The sequence below is a fragment of the Dendropsophus ebraccatus genome, chromosome 15 (genome assembly GCF_027789765.1).
Source record: "Dendropsophus ebraccatus isolate aDenEbr1 chromosome 15, aDenEbr1.pat, whole genome shotgun sequence".
NCBI classification, from domain to species: domain Eukaryota; kingdom Metazoa; phylum Chordata; class Amphibia; order Anura; family Hylidae; genus Dendropsophus; species Dendropsophus ebraccatus.
Window position 1 is genome coordinate 64,298,899 of NC_091468.1, and position 18,077 is coordinate 64,316,975.

Sequence of the window (18,077 nt, forward strand, 5' to 3'; positions counted from 1 at the left end):
AGGCCCCTCCCCCTCCATAGGTTATAATAGTTACAGCAAACCAGTCTTCACTTTGCCCCTCTAATGAATACGGCTTTGCCTGATAATGCACAGATAAGAAGTGTGTGTGTTTGTGTGTGTTTGTGTGTGTGTGTGGGGGGGGGGGGGGGTAGGAAAACTGCTTTTTAAGTTCAGAAAAAGGCTTTTTTTGCCTAATAAAACCTATTACACAGTTTTTTTTTAAATCGCTTGTACTAATGATTTCTGGAAAAATATTTCAAATGACAGCTACACTTGAAGGATTAAAGGTGACCTGTTAATATTTTCATGCTGCCTGAATCACAGATAATCGGGTTTGGCACTTACCAGTGTCTGCTCAAGAAGACCAAATCTAATATTTTTTGCTTTTTTTTTTCTCATTTGGTTCTTGTTATATACTATAAAATCTGATGTAGTTGTAAGTCACATTTATGCACAAAGATTTGTGAAATACTTCTATTTACAAATCTCCAGTCTTCCAGTACTTACCAGCTGCTGTATGTCCTGCATGAAGCGGTGTATTCTCTCCAGTCTCATACAGTGCTCTCTGCTGCCCCCTTTGTCCATGTCAGGAACTGTCCAGAGCAGAAGAGGTTTTCTAAGGGGATTTGCTGCTGCTTTGGACAATTCCTGACATGGACAGAGGCAGCAGCAGAGAGCACTGTGTCAGACTGGAAACAATACACCACTTCCTGAAGGACATATAGCAGCTGATATTTACTAGAAGGCTGGCAATAGAAGTAAATTACAGATCTATATAACTTTCTGAAACCAATCAACTTAAAAGAAAAAGAGTACCCCTTTAAATTAATAAGAATTGTGACCTAGGTTTGTATGAAGGGCATCGTATAGCGTCATCAAGAAGAGGAAGGAAGTTAGAAGCCTAATATTAATAGTGGGGTCATAATGTTTAATAAACACTGTTAAAGGAGGCACTTTTTTGCTGGGACCGGGGAGGAGGTGGCAGAGGGAAAAGACGTCCACTCACCTCCCCGATTCCAGCGACGTTACATCTCAGGTCCGCTCAGCCACTCAGTGAAGGAGGCGGGATCTGAGCGGACTTGAAACGGATCCCGCCTCCTTCACTGAGTGGCTGAGCGGACCTGAGATGTCACGTCTCGGCCCGCGTCAGACACCCGGAAGCGGCCGGGAACCGGGCACCGGAGCACCGCGATGCAGGACCCGCCGCTGGAACCGGTCCCAGCAAAAAGTGCTTTATGCTTTTTTCCTACATTTTCCTTTCCCTGATACATTTGGGTATGCAGCATCAGTGCAGATCTATGTTGTAGAGAGACTGAATTGTAGTTTCAGTGGTATCCAGTATATAGTAAGCTTCTTGGCACTAAGCTTAGAACTATTCATACTTTTCGGAAAAGATTTCTTGGCAAAAAAAAAAGAAAGAAAATCAAGATTTTGCTGTAGCTGACTGTGACCTTCCCAATTTCCCATCTGGAGCGTTCACAGTCATTGTTCTCGCTGCCGTTTGCGTCTGTGACCTGTTTATTACATTACAGCCCTCTAAAAGCCCTGAAATGTCCTATTGCATCCAAGCAGAATCACCAGCAGGAAACCACAGTCTACTGAATATGTCAGGAAAATATTTCTTTGTAATATCGCTGTTAAAAATAAAAGGCAGCCAATATATGTTAGTCTGGTTCAGCTTAAAGGGGCAGTGTCATCAGAAAATGACTTTTGCATTTTTGGTGATTTTTTTTTTTAATTTTCCATTTATGTATCTATATTATAAAATAATCCTGATATCTTGCAGTTTTTATTCTCACCACTGGGGCTAAAACTCCACGGAATGATTATTGTTCGGAATGAAGCGATAATCGTTCGGTTTAATAACAGTTAACAATTAAACGAAGAACGAGAAATCGTTGATCGCTTAATAAGACTATTTTTATTATTGCTCGTTCGCAAATTGTTCCGTGTAAATAGGTGAACAGTTTCAGGTCGTTCGCAATAGCGGTCGTTTGAGATCGTTTATTGTTAACGATTATGCGAATGATAATAGTTCCGTGCAATAGGGCCCTAAGCCGAGACTTCCTGTTGTGTCTGTGGTGATAAGAGGAGTCTGCTGTAAAGGGATCTGTACAGAATTGCAGCGTCATGTGACACCAGTAGGTAGAGGAGAAAATAGCAGCTCCCTGTGGAATGATTTCTTCACAGGTCACAGAGCGCGCTTAGTAATATTTTACATTTATCTCAAGAGAACAGACCCTGTCTATTGTCGTCTATGTTCGTGAGGCTTGCTGTAAGGGCCCTATTACACAGGACGATTATCATTGCGAAAAACTGTTAAATCGTTTGAATTTAAACGATAATCGCTCTGTGTAATTGCAGGCAACGATCGAAAAATCGTTCTTATGTCGTTGATCGTTTATTTAGATCTGAACCTAAAATTATCGTTAATCGTTCGCTGTAATTCCACGTTCGTTCGCTCAAGTTCCGCGTTTTTGCACTAATCATAATAATAGCACATTGTTAATTGTTTTTCTGGAATCAGAAAGAATAAACGATCATAGTAACGATCGCAATAACTATTATAGTAACGATCGTAACTAACGATTATCGTTCTGTGTAATATGGTGAACAATTTTAGGTTAATGGTGCGTTTACACAGACAGATTTATCTGACAGATCTTTGAAGCCCAAACCAGGAACAGACTATAAACAGGGAACAGGTCATAAAGGAAAGACTGGGATCTATCCTCTTTTCAAATCCATTCCTGGTTTTGGCTTCCAAAATCTGTCTGTGTAAACGCAGCATTACGATAAACAATCTCGTTTGCAATCATTTATCGTTAGTCGTTAATTGTTAAAAATCGCTCAGGACCCTAAAGCATGACACTAAATGCTGTTAAAAACAGCCCAGGCAAGATGGCCGCTCTAAAAACAATGTACATAAAAGGAAATAAAAAAATTACAATCAGAAAATAGAAAGAGATTAGAATAAAAAAAACAAGTTTTAGCATCTGACTTTAATCAGTAAAATAAAATGTAGGTCACACCTTCCCTTTAAATAGTTATAATTTCATTATCTGACACTTTTTTCCTTAAAGGGGTATTCCAGGAGATATTTAGGTTCAGGCTGGTGTAAGATATAAAGAAAATGTATACTCCCCTTCCTTCTTCTCACACTATGGATCCCAGTCCCACTGCCTGGGGTCAGGGCTGCCTTAAGGAATTACCCACTCCCACCAGTCACTGACTGAGACGGGACACCCCTGTGGCCAATGTTTGGCTGAGTGTGCTATTCCTAGTGCCAACACTAATAAATGTGCCTAAAATTGCTCTATTCTGATCCTTATAACGTTCTTGTTGTTTGGTCTATAGGGCTGTGTGAGGCGTAATTTTTTGGGCAATAATGTGTAGTTTTTATCAATACCTCACTTGTCTATATGCGACTTTTTGATTTAGTTTTTTTAAAAAATGTTTCTGAATGTCATGTAACAAAAAACAGCAGTGTTGCACAGTGTTGGAGGTTTTTTGCACTTAGCCGTTTACAGTTCAAGGTCAGGGTTGTGATTAAACACTTTCCTCCTGAACCTTATTTATTTTTTATCAATATTTAATTTAAGAATTTTTTATTACATTTAGTATCACAATTATGTAACTTGTACATAGAAGAAGAAGTATCATGAGAATACATAAGTTGAATTTAGAATTCTGAAATAGATTCTTAGTAACAGAATGTTATAAGTGAGGAAACAGTGACAGGGTGTATCATTATACACTAGATACTAGATAAAGGGCAACTGCTAAGTTATATAACTTTGTAATGTGTGTTAATCAGCTATCTGGAGCTGTTCTGCCTCTTTTAGTCCATCTTCTATTTTACCAGTATCTTTCTGTAGGTGAGGTCTCCAGAACTGGACACAGTATTCCAGATGTGATGTCACTAGGGCTCTATACCGCGGGATCACAATCTCCCTCTTCCTACTGGTTATACCTACAGCTATACAGCCCAGCATACCATTATATATAAAGGCCAACACACCATAATATATATATATATATATATATATATATATATATATATTTATTATACAGCTGAGCATACCGTTATACAGTATATACAGCCCAGCATACCATTATATATACAGGCCAGCATACCAATATATATATATATATATATATATATATATATATATATATATATATACAGCCCAGCATACCATTATACACACACACATATATATACACAGCCCAGAATACCATTATATATACAGCCCAGCATACCATTATATGTCCAGTATACAGCCCAGCATACCATTATATTTATATATACAGCCCGGAACATCGTATGTGACTTCACACCTGAGCTGCCATCAGGGCACATCAGAGTGGTTCCAAAGACCAGAAAACCCTCTAAACATTTATAAATTTGCACATTATATATATATATATATATATATATAGGTACCTTGGATTACGAGCATAATTTGTTCCAGGACGGCGCTTATAATCCAAATCCACTCTTAAACCAAAGCAAGTTTTCCTATAAGAAATCACTGATATTTAGACAATTAGTTCCACACCCCAAAAATAATGATTTATTATTCTGAATAACATGTAAAACAAATGAAACAGCTGAATATGTGATATTATAGGTTACTGTACAGTAATGGAGAGGATGGGAAACACAAGGGCTGACAGAGACTGCAGGGAGCATGAAGGAATGAGCAGGACAGATGTGGGTAAATACATGCAGCACTCTCTGTCCGGGGAGAGAGGGGTTACAGCTATGGAGAGATTACCTCCACAGTCCTGTCCCCTGATGCAAGCCCCAGCCTGAAGTAAATCTGCTATGATTTGGAAGGTGAGGGAGACTTCCTGGGTCAGAGTACAGGGCTGTAGACCCCGCTATGCAGGCCATGCCCCTCCCCCACTCGCCATCCCACTCAGTACAGGGAGCTCTTATAGCAAAGCAATGCTCTTAAACCAAGTCACAGTTTTGAAAAATGTTAAGCTCTTAAACCAAGTTACTCTTAAACCAAGGTACCACTGTGTATATGTATATGAATATATATTTCCGCACTTGTCCGTCCTTATAAAAGGAAACTCTCTTATCTCGTTCGTAGAACACAACACATCCGATGCAGATGCAGGACGGATCTGTGTCTTACATTTTTTCTTTCCAGAGCTTTGCAGCTCTTGGTCTCCTGATCTTGCATATATCTGGGGAGCAGCCATTAAAAATAGCACCAGTGAAGGACGGGCTTGGCAGCACTTTACTAGGAAGAGGCACTTTCGTAATTTTCCTGAGCGAAGGATACACCTATGTAATGTTTAGTTTTCAGGCACTGCAAGGGTTTGTCTACAGTCACTTGGAATTGGTTGCTTGCCTAGTATCCTCGGAGCACCTACTTCCTGAACTGTACATGGTGAGTAACATTGTATCCTCCCCCCCCCCCCTTTTTCTTAATATGTTTACCTACATATGTTGGATGTTATAATTGGGTTATTTCCTGTAGTAAAATCTATGTAACAATGGTCATGAAGCATGTACGGATATGTTAAGCCTGTAAGTTTCCAGTATTAATCTTGTAATTGCCTTATGTCATTTAATAAAGACCTTACGACTCTGCATCTTTGCTGCGGGAGTGTTCCCAGCTAAGCCACACTTCTCTGCTGACAGAGATGTCCTCTGAATGTAACATAAAGGGAATTGTTTTTGAAGCTAGTCCCCAGAATGTTCCAAAAAGTAGTCTATACTTTGCCACTATACCTTTTAGTTCAGGGGAGTCAAACTCAGGCCCTTCAGCTGTTGCAAAACTACAATTCCCATCATGCCTGGACAGCCAAAGCTTTAGTGGTTAAAGTTTAAAAAAAAAAAAAATAACTGTGTAAAATAAATGTAATAAAATCCATCTATACACTACTCCAAAAGAGGTAAGGGATATTTGGCTTGTGGATAAAATTTCAGGATGAAGCTAAAAATGTGCTCTAAGCTTTACAGGTGAGCTTAAAGGGGTTATCCAACGCTACAAAAACACGGCCACTTTCTTCCAGGGACAGCACTGTCTCCAGTTTGGGTGTAAGTTTTGCTACTCGGTTCTATTGAAGTGAATGGAGCTTAATTGCAGACTACACCTGAACTGGAGACAAGAATGGCGCTGTCTCTGGAATAAAAACTATAGATCATGGCGCAAAAAACAGTCTTGTAGATGGGAAAATTAAAGTGTTATGGCTCTTAGAAGGCGAGGAGGAGAACACTGCTTCAATGGGACCTTGACATTGATGACATTTGGGTTAAAAATTAAAATTTGTTATGCAAAAAAACAAGCCCTGATATGGCTACATCTGCAAAAATAAATTAAAGGTATTGCTCTTTGAGGGCGACAATGGACAAAAAAAAAATAAGAAAAATGATTGGTTACTAAGGGGTTAACTGCAGTATTGTCCTATATTCTAAACAGCATAATGTATGTATGGATCAGGCCTAATACTGTATGTACAGATCAGGCCTTATCACTGTATGTACGGATCAGGCCTTATTAATTTATGTACGGTTTAGGTTTTTGTGCGGATCAGGCCTTATTACTGTATGTGCGGATCAGGCCTTATTACTGTATGTACGGATCAGGCCTTAGTACGGATCAGTCCTTAGTACTGTTTGTAAAGATCTGGCCTTATTACTGTATGTAGGGATCAGGCCTTATTATATTACTGTATGTACGGATCTGGCCTTATTACTGTATGTACGGATCTGGCCTTATTACTGTATGTACGGATCTGGCCTTATTACTGTATGTGCGGATCAGGCCTTATTACTGTATGTATGGATCAGGCCTTATTACTCTATGTACGGATCAGACCTTATTATATTACTGTATGTACGGCTCAGACCTTATTATATTACTGTATGTACGGATCAGGCCTTATATTACTGTATGTAGGGATCAGGCCTTATTACTGTATGTAGGGATCAGGCCTTATTACTGTATGTACGGATCAGGCCTTATTACTGTATGTACGGATCAGGCCTTATTATATTACTGTATGTACGGATCTGGCCTTATTACTGTATGTATGGATCAGGCCTTATTATATTACTGTATGTACGGATCTGGCCTTATTACTGTATGTACGGATCTGGCCTTATTACTGTATGTACGGATCTGGCCTTATTACTGTATGTGCGGATCAGGCCTTATTACTGTATGTATGGATCAGGCCTTATTACTCTATGTACGGATCAGACCTTATTATATTACTGTATGTACGGCTCAGACCTTATTATATTACTGTATGTACGGATCAGGCCTTATATTACTGTATGTAGGGATCAGGCCTTATTACTGTATGTATGGATCAGGCCTTATTACTGTATGTACGGATCAGGCCTTATTACTGTATGTACGGATCAGGCCTTATTATATTACTGTATGTACGGATCTGGCCTTATTACTGTATGTATGGATCAGGCCTTATTACTGTATGTATGGATCAGGCCTTATTACTGTATGTATGGATCAAGCCTTATTACTGTATGTATGGATCAGGCCTTATTACTGTATATACGGATCAAGCCTTATTACTGTATATACGGATCAAGCCTTATTACTGTATGTACAGATCAGGCCTTATTACTGTATGTATGGATCAGGCCTTATTACTGTATGTACGGATCAGGCCTTATTACTGTATGTATGGATCAGGCCTTATTACTGTATGTACGGATCTGGCCTTATTACTGTATGTACGGATCTGGCCTTATTACTGTATGTACGGATCAGGCCTTATTAATGTATGTACGGATCAGGCCTCATTACTGTATGTACGGATCAGGCCTTATTATATTACTGTATGTACGGATCAGGCCTTATTACTGTATGTATGGATCAGGCCTTATTACTGTATGTACGGATCAGGCCTTATTACTGTATGTATGGATCAGGCCTTAATCCTGTATGTATGGATCAGGCCTTAATCCTGTATGTATGGATCAGGCCTTATTACTGTATGTACGGATCAGGCCTTATTACTGTATATAGGGATCAGGCCTTATTACTGTATGTACGGATCAGACCTTATTACTGTATGTACGGATCAGGCCTTATTACTGTATGTACGGATCAGGCCTTATATTACTGTATGTAGGGATCAGGCCTTATTACTGTATGTAGGGATCAGGCCTTATTACTGTATGTACGGATCAGGCCTTATTACTGTATGTACGGATCAGGCCTTATTATATTACTGTATGTACGGATCTGGCCTTATTACTGTATGTATGGATCAGGCCTTATTACTGTATGTATGGATCAGGCCTTATTACTGTATGTATGGATCAAGCCTTATTACTGTATGTATGGATCAGGCCTTATTACTGTATATACGGATCAAGCCTTATTACTGTATATACGGATCAAGCCTTATTACTGTATGTACAGATCAGGCCTTATTACTGTATGTATGGATCAGGCCTTATTACTGTATGTACGGATCAGGCCTTATTACTGTATGTATGGATCAGGCCTTATTACTGTATGTACGGATCAGGCCTTATTACTGTATGTATGGATCAGGCCTTAATCCTGTATGTATGGATCAGGCCTTAATCCTGTATGTATGGATCAGGCCTTATTACTGTATGTACGGATCAGGCCTTATTACTGTATATAGGGATCAGGCCTTATTACTGTATGTACGGATCAGGCCTTATTACTGTATATAGGGATCAGGCCTTATTACTGTATGTATGGATCAGGCCTTATTACTGTATGTACGGATCAGGCCTTATTACTGTATGTATGGATCAGGCCTTAATCCTGTATGTATGGATTAGGCCTTAATCCTGTATGTATGGATCAGGCCTTATTACTGTATGTACGGATCAGGCCTTATTACTGTATATAGGGATCAGGCCTTATTATTGTATGTACGGATCAGACCTTATTACTGTATGTACGGATCAGGCCTTATTACTGTATGTATGGATCAGGCCTTAGTATGGATCAGGCCTTATTACTGTATGTACGGATCAGGCCTTATTACTGTATGTACTGATCAGGCCTTACTGTATGTACGGATCAGGCCTTATTACTGTATGTACGGATCAGACCTTATTACTGTATGTACGGATCAGGCCTTATTACTGTATGTACGGATCAGGCCTTAGTATGGATCAGACCTTATTACTGTATGTACGGATCAGGCCTTATTAATGTATGTACGGATCAGGCCTTATTAATGTATGTACGGATCTGGCCTTATTACTGTATGTACGGATCAGGCCTTAGTATGGATCAGACCTTATTACTGTATGTACGGATCAGGCCTTAGTATGGATCAGACCTTATTACTGTATGTACGGATCAGGCCTTATTACTGTATGTATGGATCAGGCCTTATTACTCTATGTACGGATCAGACCTTATTATATTACTGTATGTACGGCTCAGACCTTATTATATTACTGTATGTACGGATCAGGCCTTATATTACTGTATGTAGGGATCAGGCCTTATTACTGTATGTAGGGATCAGGCCTTATTACTGTATGTAGGGATCAGGCCTTATTACTGTATGTACGGATCAGGCCTTATTACTGTATGTACGGATCAGGCCTTATTATATTACTGTATGTACGGATCTGGCCTTATTACTGTATGTATGGATCAGGCCTTATTACTGTATGTATGGATCAGGCCTTATTACTGTATGTATGGATCAGGCCTTATTACTGTATGTATGGATCAAGCCTTATTACTGTATGTATGGATCAGGCCTTATTACTGTATATACGGATCAAGCCTTATTACTGTATATACGGATCAAGCCTTATTACTGTATGTACGGATCAGGCCTTATTACTGTATGTACGGATCAGGCCTTATTACTGTATGTACGGATCTGGCCTTATTACTGTATGTACGGATCTGGCCTTATTACTGTATGTACGGATCAGGCCTTATTAATGTATGTACGGATCAGGCCTCATTACTGTATGTACGGATCAGGCCTTATTATATTACTGTATGTACGGATCAGGCCTTATTACTGTATGTATGGATCAGGCCTTATTACTGTATGTACGGATCAGGCCTTATTACTGTATGTATGGATCAGGCCTTAATCCTGTATGTATGGATTAGGCCTTAATCCTGTATGTATGGATCAGGCCTTATTACTGTATGTACGGATCAGGCCTTATTACTGTATGTATGGATCAGGCCTTATTACTGTATGTACGGATCAGGCCTTATTACTGTATGTATGGATCAGGCCTTAATCCTGTATGTATGGATCAGGCCTTAATCCTGTATGTATGGATCAGGCCTTATTACTGTATGTACGGATCAGGCCTTATTACTGTATATAGGGATCAGGCCTTATTACTGTATGTACGGATCAGGCCTTATTACTGTATATAGGGATCAGGCCTTATTACTGTATGTATGGATCAGGCCTTATTACTGTATGTACGGATCAGGCCTTATTACTGTATGTATGGATCAGGCCTTAATCCTGTATGTATGGATTAGGCCTTAATCCTGTATGTATGGATCAGGCCTTATTACTGTATGTACGGATCAGGCCTTATTACTGTATATAGGGATCAGGCCTTATTATTGTATGTACGAATCAGACCTTATTACTGTATGTACGGATCAGGCCTTATTACTGTATGTATGGATCAGGCCTTAGTATGGATCAGGCCTTATTACTGTATGTACGGATCAGGCCTTATTACTGTATGTACGGATCAGGCCTTACTGTATGTACGGATCAGGCCTTATTACTGTATGTACGGATCAGGCCTTAGTATGGATCAGACCTTATTACTGTATGTACGGATCAGGCCTTATTAATGTATGTACGGATCAGGCCTTATTAATGTATGTACGGATCTGGCCTTATTACTGTATGTACGGATCAGGCCTTAGTATGGATCAGACCTTATTACTGTATGTACGGATCAGGCCTTATTAATGTATGTACGGATCAGGCCTTATTACTGTATGTACGGATCAGACCTTATTACTGTATGTACGGATCAGGCCTTATTACTGTATGTACGGATCAGACCTTATTACTGTATGTACGGATCAGGCCTTATTACTGTATGTACGGCTCAGGCCTTATTACTGTATGTACGGATCAGGCCTTATTACTGTATGTACGGATCAGGCCTTGATCCTGTATGTACGGATCAGGCCTTATTACTGTATGTGCGGATCTGGCCTTATTACTGTATGTATGGATCAGACCTTATTACTGTATGTACGGATCAGGCCTTATTACTGTATGTACGGATCAGGCCTTATTACTGTATGTACGGATCAGGCCTTAATCATGTATGTACGGATCAGGCCTTAATCATGTATGTACGGATCAGGCCTTATTACTGTATGTACGGATCAGGCCTTATTACTGTATGTACGGATCAGACCTTATTACTGTATGTACGGATCAGACCTTATTACTGTATGTACAGATCAGACCTTATTACTGTATGTATAGATCAGGCCTTATTATTCTAGCTTGAACGACTTGTGGTTTGTGCCTGGGATGTCCTCACACAGTTAACGTAAAATGTCAGACTGCTGACTGAAGAAAAAAGTTTGAAAACAAGTTATCATTGTGTAAGCGGGCACGTGATTCTGCCCGCTGCCGTCCTATGTGAGCACTAATAGTTTCCAGAATGAAAGTAACATTCTGTCTGAGGACGGCTTCTCTCTCCTGTTTGCGATGCTTTTCCTTTTTGAAGTTTCACAGTCGGGCATCTGTCTTTCATTGGAGCGCTGCTACACTGCTCTTCTGTAACTAAAGGATTGAGTAATCCCAACATACTCCATAACATACTCCATAACATACTCCATAGCGTACTCCATAACACCGAGCTGTATAGAAAGCTTGATCTTCAGAATACAGGCTAATATCTCCCCTTTCACTTCAGATCACTGGCAAAGACAGGTCAGTGATTGGCTAAGCAGGTATTTCATGTGTGTCCACAGAACTTGTGGGGGGGGATCAGCTTCAGGTGAGTACATTTTTTTTTTTGTGCCACTAAGGCTAATAAAAAAAAAAATAAATTATATCACTTGGTCGGCACCACTGTGCTGGTTCCTGCCATCTGTGCCAGTTTCTTCATATGCAATGAGCCTGACAGCCCAAAGTGCACCAGATATCTCCTCCCCTCTGTGATACATCTCCTTGAGAACCAATCTGGCTGCGTCACGGAGGGGACAGGATATTGGTACACTGGGGGCCTCCAGTGCATAGAGCTGCCCTATTTGTGTATGAAGAAACCAGGGAAGATGGCAGGGAGCAGGCAGTGATTTGAAAAATAGACTTCACCACCGGGATCTTCACACCAGCACTGACAAGGCCATATAAATTAAGGCTAAATTAATTAGCCTTATGCTGCGTTTACACGGAACGATAATTCGCCCGATCGTATGATTAACGATTTCGAAGTAACGAATTTTTTTTATAACGATCAACGTTTAGACGGAACGATATATCGTACGGAAAATTCGTTTTGCGATCGTTTTGCAATTGCTTAAGCATATCTCGCACATAGGTAAAATCGGTGAACGACTGTTTACACGGAACGATCTGCGAATTTTTTTGCGAACGACGATTTAAGAACATGTTGTAAGATCAAAATGAACGATTTCTCGCTCGTTGTTTGATCGTTGGCTGCGTTTACACGTACGATTATCGTTCGAATTCGATCGTTATTCGCACAATAATCGTTCCGTGTAAACTCAGCATAAGTGGTACATTCACTTTAAATATGAAAGTAACTCCCCAGACCACCCCTGCATTCTTTCCAGTCTGGAGAGCAGGAGAGGTTTTCTATGGGGATTTGCTGCTGCTCTGGACAGTTCCTGACATGGACAGAGGTGGCAGCAGGGAGCACTGTGTCAGAATGGAAAGAATACACCACTTCCTGCAGGACATACAGCAGCTTATATGTATTGGAAGACTTGAGATTTTTTAATAGAAGTAAATTAAAAATCTCTGGCTCTTTCTGCCACCAGTTCATTTAAAAGAAAAAAAAATTGTGAACAGACTTGTCTGTGTCTTCTATGTGCTCAAAAATCACTTCATTTCATCGGTGAACCTGGACGGAGCTTCACAATAGTTGGGCCCCCCTCTCCCCAGGAGAAAGGGGGCCTAACTACCTTAAGCTTAGCCCAGGTGACACTGTCTACTGCACAGAACCGCTAATAGAGTAAGGGGAGTGACAGTATCACTTTTGATGAAAAATTGGGAATATGAGTATTCAAGGCCCCAACTAGTGTAACTGTACAATAAAAAAATGGGTGATCTAAAATGTTTTATAAATATTCCTATATTGTTAGTGTGAGCTGTTTATTGCAATGCACAGTATTGTAGACAGAGCTGTAGAGATGAGACTGTGTGTGTGTAGATCAGCTGTGTGAGTCCCGGCTGAGTCAGTGTCTGCTGATCAGGACGCATCGGCCGCTGTTTGCTCTACCAGGGGATGGGCTTGTATTCTCCAGGTACAGAGACGGCTTGGTTGTTACCATACTAATCCTTGTGACTGCCGCCGTGTCTTGGTTACTGGATATAACATTGATTGCAGGAGTTATACATACAGGATCGCTGATGGTTGCCGGTAGTGAAATGTTAGATAGCTTATTGATAGAAGATGTTGAGATAGAGATGACTTTTATACTTCTCTCGGTGCCAAGGATGCAATAGTTACAGCAAACCAGAAATGCTTGTTCTAGGCTGATAGGGTAACTGTTACTTAATGCATTGAAACCAATGATGCAAAATAGTGATGAGAAGTTCATATGAGTTCTTGGTGATTGTACTCCTCCTGTGGTCCCTCTCTGAGGTGTCCTAAAGAGTAAAAAAACTGCATAAAATTCATAACTGCATGGATACAACAATAAAGAGAAATTATTTCCATATTTGCACTTAAAGGAAAAGTCCGGTGAACGTTTTTTATTAAAGTATTGTATGGCCCCCCAAAAGTTATACAAATCACCAATATAAACTATTTATAAGAAAGTCGTATAAAGTGCTTTTTTTCCCTGCACTTACTACTGCATCAAGGCTTCACTTCCTGGATAACATGGTGATGTCACGACCAGGGGCGGATTAACTTTACCATAGGCCCTGGGCTGTTCACCAAGCCTGCCCCCCCCCCCCCCACCCCACTGCACCTATGGCAGCACTAGCCTGACATTCATAGTACAGGACAGATAATGTCATGATTTGTGCAAAATTGCCATAGTGATTTTTTGCAAATCATGGCGGAAGTGTAGCCAGGAGACAGTACACCACTGAAAGTATAAGTCTTTTTGGGTGGTCATGGGCCCCCCAGGAGATCAGGGCCCCGGGCTGCCGCCCAAAACGCCCCTATTATAATCCACTACTGGTCACGACCCAACTCTCAGAGTTGTGCGGGCTGGGCCTGCTGGAGAGGATGATGGCAGAGGGATGCTCAGTGTCCTGTGTCCCTCTGCCATCATTCTCTTCAGCAGCCACAGCCCGCACAGCTCTGGGAGTCGGGTCGTGACATCACCATTTTATCCAGGAAGTGACATCACCATGTTATCCAGGAAGTGACATCACCATGTTTATCCAGGAAGTGACATCACCATGTTATCCAGGAAGTGACATCACCATTTTATCCAGGAAGTGACATCATCATGTTATCCAGGAAGTGACATCACCATGCTATCCAGGAAGTGAAGCCTTGGTGCAGTAGTAAGTGCAGGAAAAAAAAGCACTTTATAAACATTTCCTGTAATAAGTGTATATTGGTGATTTGTATATCTTTTGGGGGGCAATACAATACTTTTCACCGGACTTCTCCTTTAAAGGGAACCCATACCATAAAATGCTACCTGATCGCCGTGCCCGCTAATTTAGTAATTGGATGCAGCTGTCAAAGTTGACAACTGCATCCAATTACTGTATGCAGCACTTCCCTGGTGTCTAGTGGGGAGGATCGCGATCCACACATCCTGCTCCGGTGGGGGTCTTCGCCAAAATGGCGCTGATCCTGGCTCCGAAAGCAAACGAGTGCCGATCTCATTGATCTTTGCTGTATAAGTATACAGCAAAGATCTCAATGAGAGATCAGTGCACTTATACTAGAAGTCCCCCAGGGGGGAATAACCCTAACCCCAGGGGGAATACCCCTAATCCCAGGGGGGCTTCTAGTATAAGTGTAAAAAAAAAAAAAAAGTGTTATTAGTAAAAAGCCCCCTCCCCTAATAAAAGTTCGAATCACCCCCCTTTTCCCATGTTTTAAATAAAAGTAAATAAATAAACATGTTTGCTATCGCCGCGTGCGTAATCGCCCAAACTATTAATTAATCACATTCCTGATCTCGCACGGTAAACAGCGTAAGTGCAAAAAAATCCCAAAGTGCAAAATTGTGCATTTTTGGTTGCATCAAATCCAGAAAAAATTTAATAAAAAGCGATCAAAAAGTCGTATATGCCCAATCAAGGTACCGATAGAAAGAACACATCATGGCGCAAAAAATGACACCTGACACATCCCCATAGACCAAAGGATAAAAGCGTAATTAGCCTGGGAATGGAGTGGTTTTAAGGAACATATATTTGTTAACAATGGTTTAAAATTTTTACAAGCCATCAGATAAAAGAAAAGTTATACATGTTACATATCGTTGTAATCGTAACGACTTGAGGAACAAATATAACAAGTCAGTTTTACCCCAGGGCGAATGACGTAAAAATACATTCCCCCCAAATAAAAGAAATGCGTTTTTTTGTTCAATTTCACCACACATTGAATTTTTTCCTGGTTTCGCAGTGTACTTTATGCAAAAATTCAGCCTGTCATTGCAAAGTACAATTAGTGACGCAAAAAATAAGGGCTCATGTGGGTCTCTAGGTGGAAAAATGCAAGTGCTAAGGCCCTTTAACCCCTTAACGACAAAGGGCGTATAGGTACGCCCTATTGCCGGTAAGGGCGTTCAGAGCGGGGCCGCACGGCGACCCCGCTCTGAACCGCGGCGGTCCCGGGTGCCGCTTGTAGCCCGGGACCGTAGGTATTAGCGGGCACGGTTTGATCGCCGTGCCCGCTAATACAGTAATCAGATGCAGCTGTCAAACATGACAGCTGCATCCGATTACCGGATCCAGCGTCTCCCTGGTGTCTAGTGGCGGAGATCGCTCTTCCGGGATGTTATCCAGGAGGAGCGATCTCCGTTTCTGAAGCCGGCTGGGGACCGCTCCAAGATGGCGCCGTCCCCGACTCGGCACTCGTTTACTTCCGGCTGCAACAGCCGGAAGTAAACGAGTGCCTATCTCATGGATCTCTGCAGCATATCTATGCTGCAGAGATCTCAATGAGAGATCAAAGTGTATATACTAGAAGTCCCCCAGGGGGGCTTCTAGTATATGTGTAAAAAAAAAAATATAGTGTTGTTGTCAATAAAAAGCCCCCTCCCCTAATAAAAGTCTGAATCACCCCCCTTTTCCCAGGTTATAAATAAAAGTAAACAAATAAATAAATAAACAAACATGTTTGCTATCGCCGCGTGCGTAATCGCCCGAACTATTAATTAATCACATTCCTGATCTCGTACGGTGAACGGCGTCAGCGCAAAAAAATCCCAAAGTGCAAAATTGCGCATTTTTGGTCGCATCAAATCCAGAAAAATTGTAATAAAAAGCGATCAAAAAGTCGTATATGCGCAATCAAGGTACCGATAGAAAGAACACATCATGGCGCAAAGAATTACACCTGACACAGCCCCATAGACGAAAGGATAAAAGCGCTATAAGCCTGGGAATGGAGCGGTTTTAAGTGACGTATATTTGTTGACAATGGTTTGAATTTTTTACAGGCCATCCGATGCAATATAAGTTATACATGTTATATATCGTTTTAATTGTAACAACTTGAGGAACATGCATAACAAGTCAATTTTACCCCAGGGCGAATGGCGTAAAAACACATTTCCCCCAAATAAACAAAATGCGTTTTTTTTTTTTCAATTTCACCACACTTTGAATTTTTTTCTGGTTTCGCAGTGTACTTTATGCAAAAATTCAGCCTGTCATTGCAAAGTACAATTAGTGACGCAAAAAATAAGGGCTCATGTGGGTCTCTAGGTGGAAAAATGCAAGTGCTATGGCCTTTTAAACACAAGGAGGGGAAAACGAAAATGCAAAAATGAAAATTGTCTCCGTCCTTAAAGGGGTAGTGCACCCAAAAAAAAAATTCTTTCAAATCAACTGCTGCCATGAAGTGCTAGAGATTTGTAATTTACTTCTATTAAAAAATCTCAAGCCTTCCAGTACTTATCAGCTGCTGTATGCCCAGCAGGAAGTGGTATTATTTCCAGTCTGTAGAGCAGGAGAGGTTTTCTATGGGGATTTGCTCCTTCTCTGGACAGTTCCTGACATGGACAGAGGAGGCAACAGAGAGCACTGTGTCAGACAGGAAAGAAAACACCACTTCCTGCTGGACACACAGCAGCTGATAAGTACTGGAAGGCTTGAGATTTTTTAATAGAAGTAAATTACAAATCTCTGGCACTTCATGGCAGCAGTTGATTTGAAAGAAATTTTTTTTTGGTGCACTACCCCTTTAAGAGGTTAAGGCTGGGTTTACACTACGTATATTTCAGTCAGTATTGTGGTCCTCATATTGCAACTAAAACCAGGAGTGGATTAAAAGCACAGAAAGGCTCTGTTCACACAATGTTGAAATTGAGTGGATAGCCGCCATTTAATGGCAAATATTTGCTGTTATTTTAAAACAACGGCTGTTATATTGAAATAATGGCCGTTATTTACTGTTATATGGCGGCCATCCACTCAATTTCAACATTGTGTGAACAGAGCCTTTCTGTGTTTTTAATCCACTCCTGGTTTTAGTTGCAATATGAGGACCACAATACTGACTGAAATATACCTAGTGTGAACCCAGCCCAAAGGGGTATTCCGGCTCTAAAGTAAAAATGATTATGCCCCCCTGGGGAGCTAATGAAAACATAGCACAGGGGGGGGTTTCTTTCCACTGGGGGCAGGCCGCCCACCTCCAGTGCTCCAGCCCTGGCCCGATACCCGTGGAT

At 40.9% G+C, this 18,077-nt stretch overlaps 1 protein-coding gene across 2 annotated transcripts in view; it reads left to right on the plus strand.

Annotated features, from left to right (window-relative positions):
• SNX9 (sorting nexin 9) overlaps positions 1 to 18,077 on the plus strand; it is a 70,503-nt gene that overhangs the window by 13,426 nt on the left and 39,000 nt on the right. Inside the window, exon 1 of one of the 2 annotated variants that reach the window (XM_069954452.1) lies at positions 5,110 to 5,408. The exons of the other annotated variant lie outside the window; for it this stretch is intronic. Coding sequence (XP_069810553.1) covers positions 5,121 to 5,408 — 288 coding nt within the window. The 5' untranslated portion in view covers positions 5,110 to 5,120. Of the gene's footprint in view, positions 1 to 5,109; positions 5,409 to 18,077 lie in introns of those variants that run through there. 2 annotated transcript variants of the gene reach the window in all.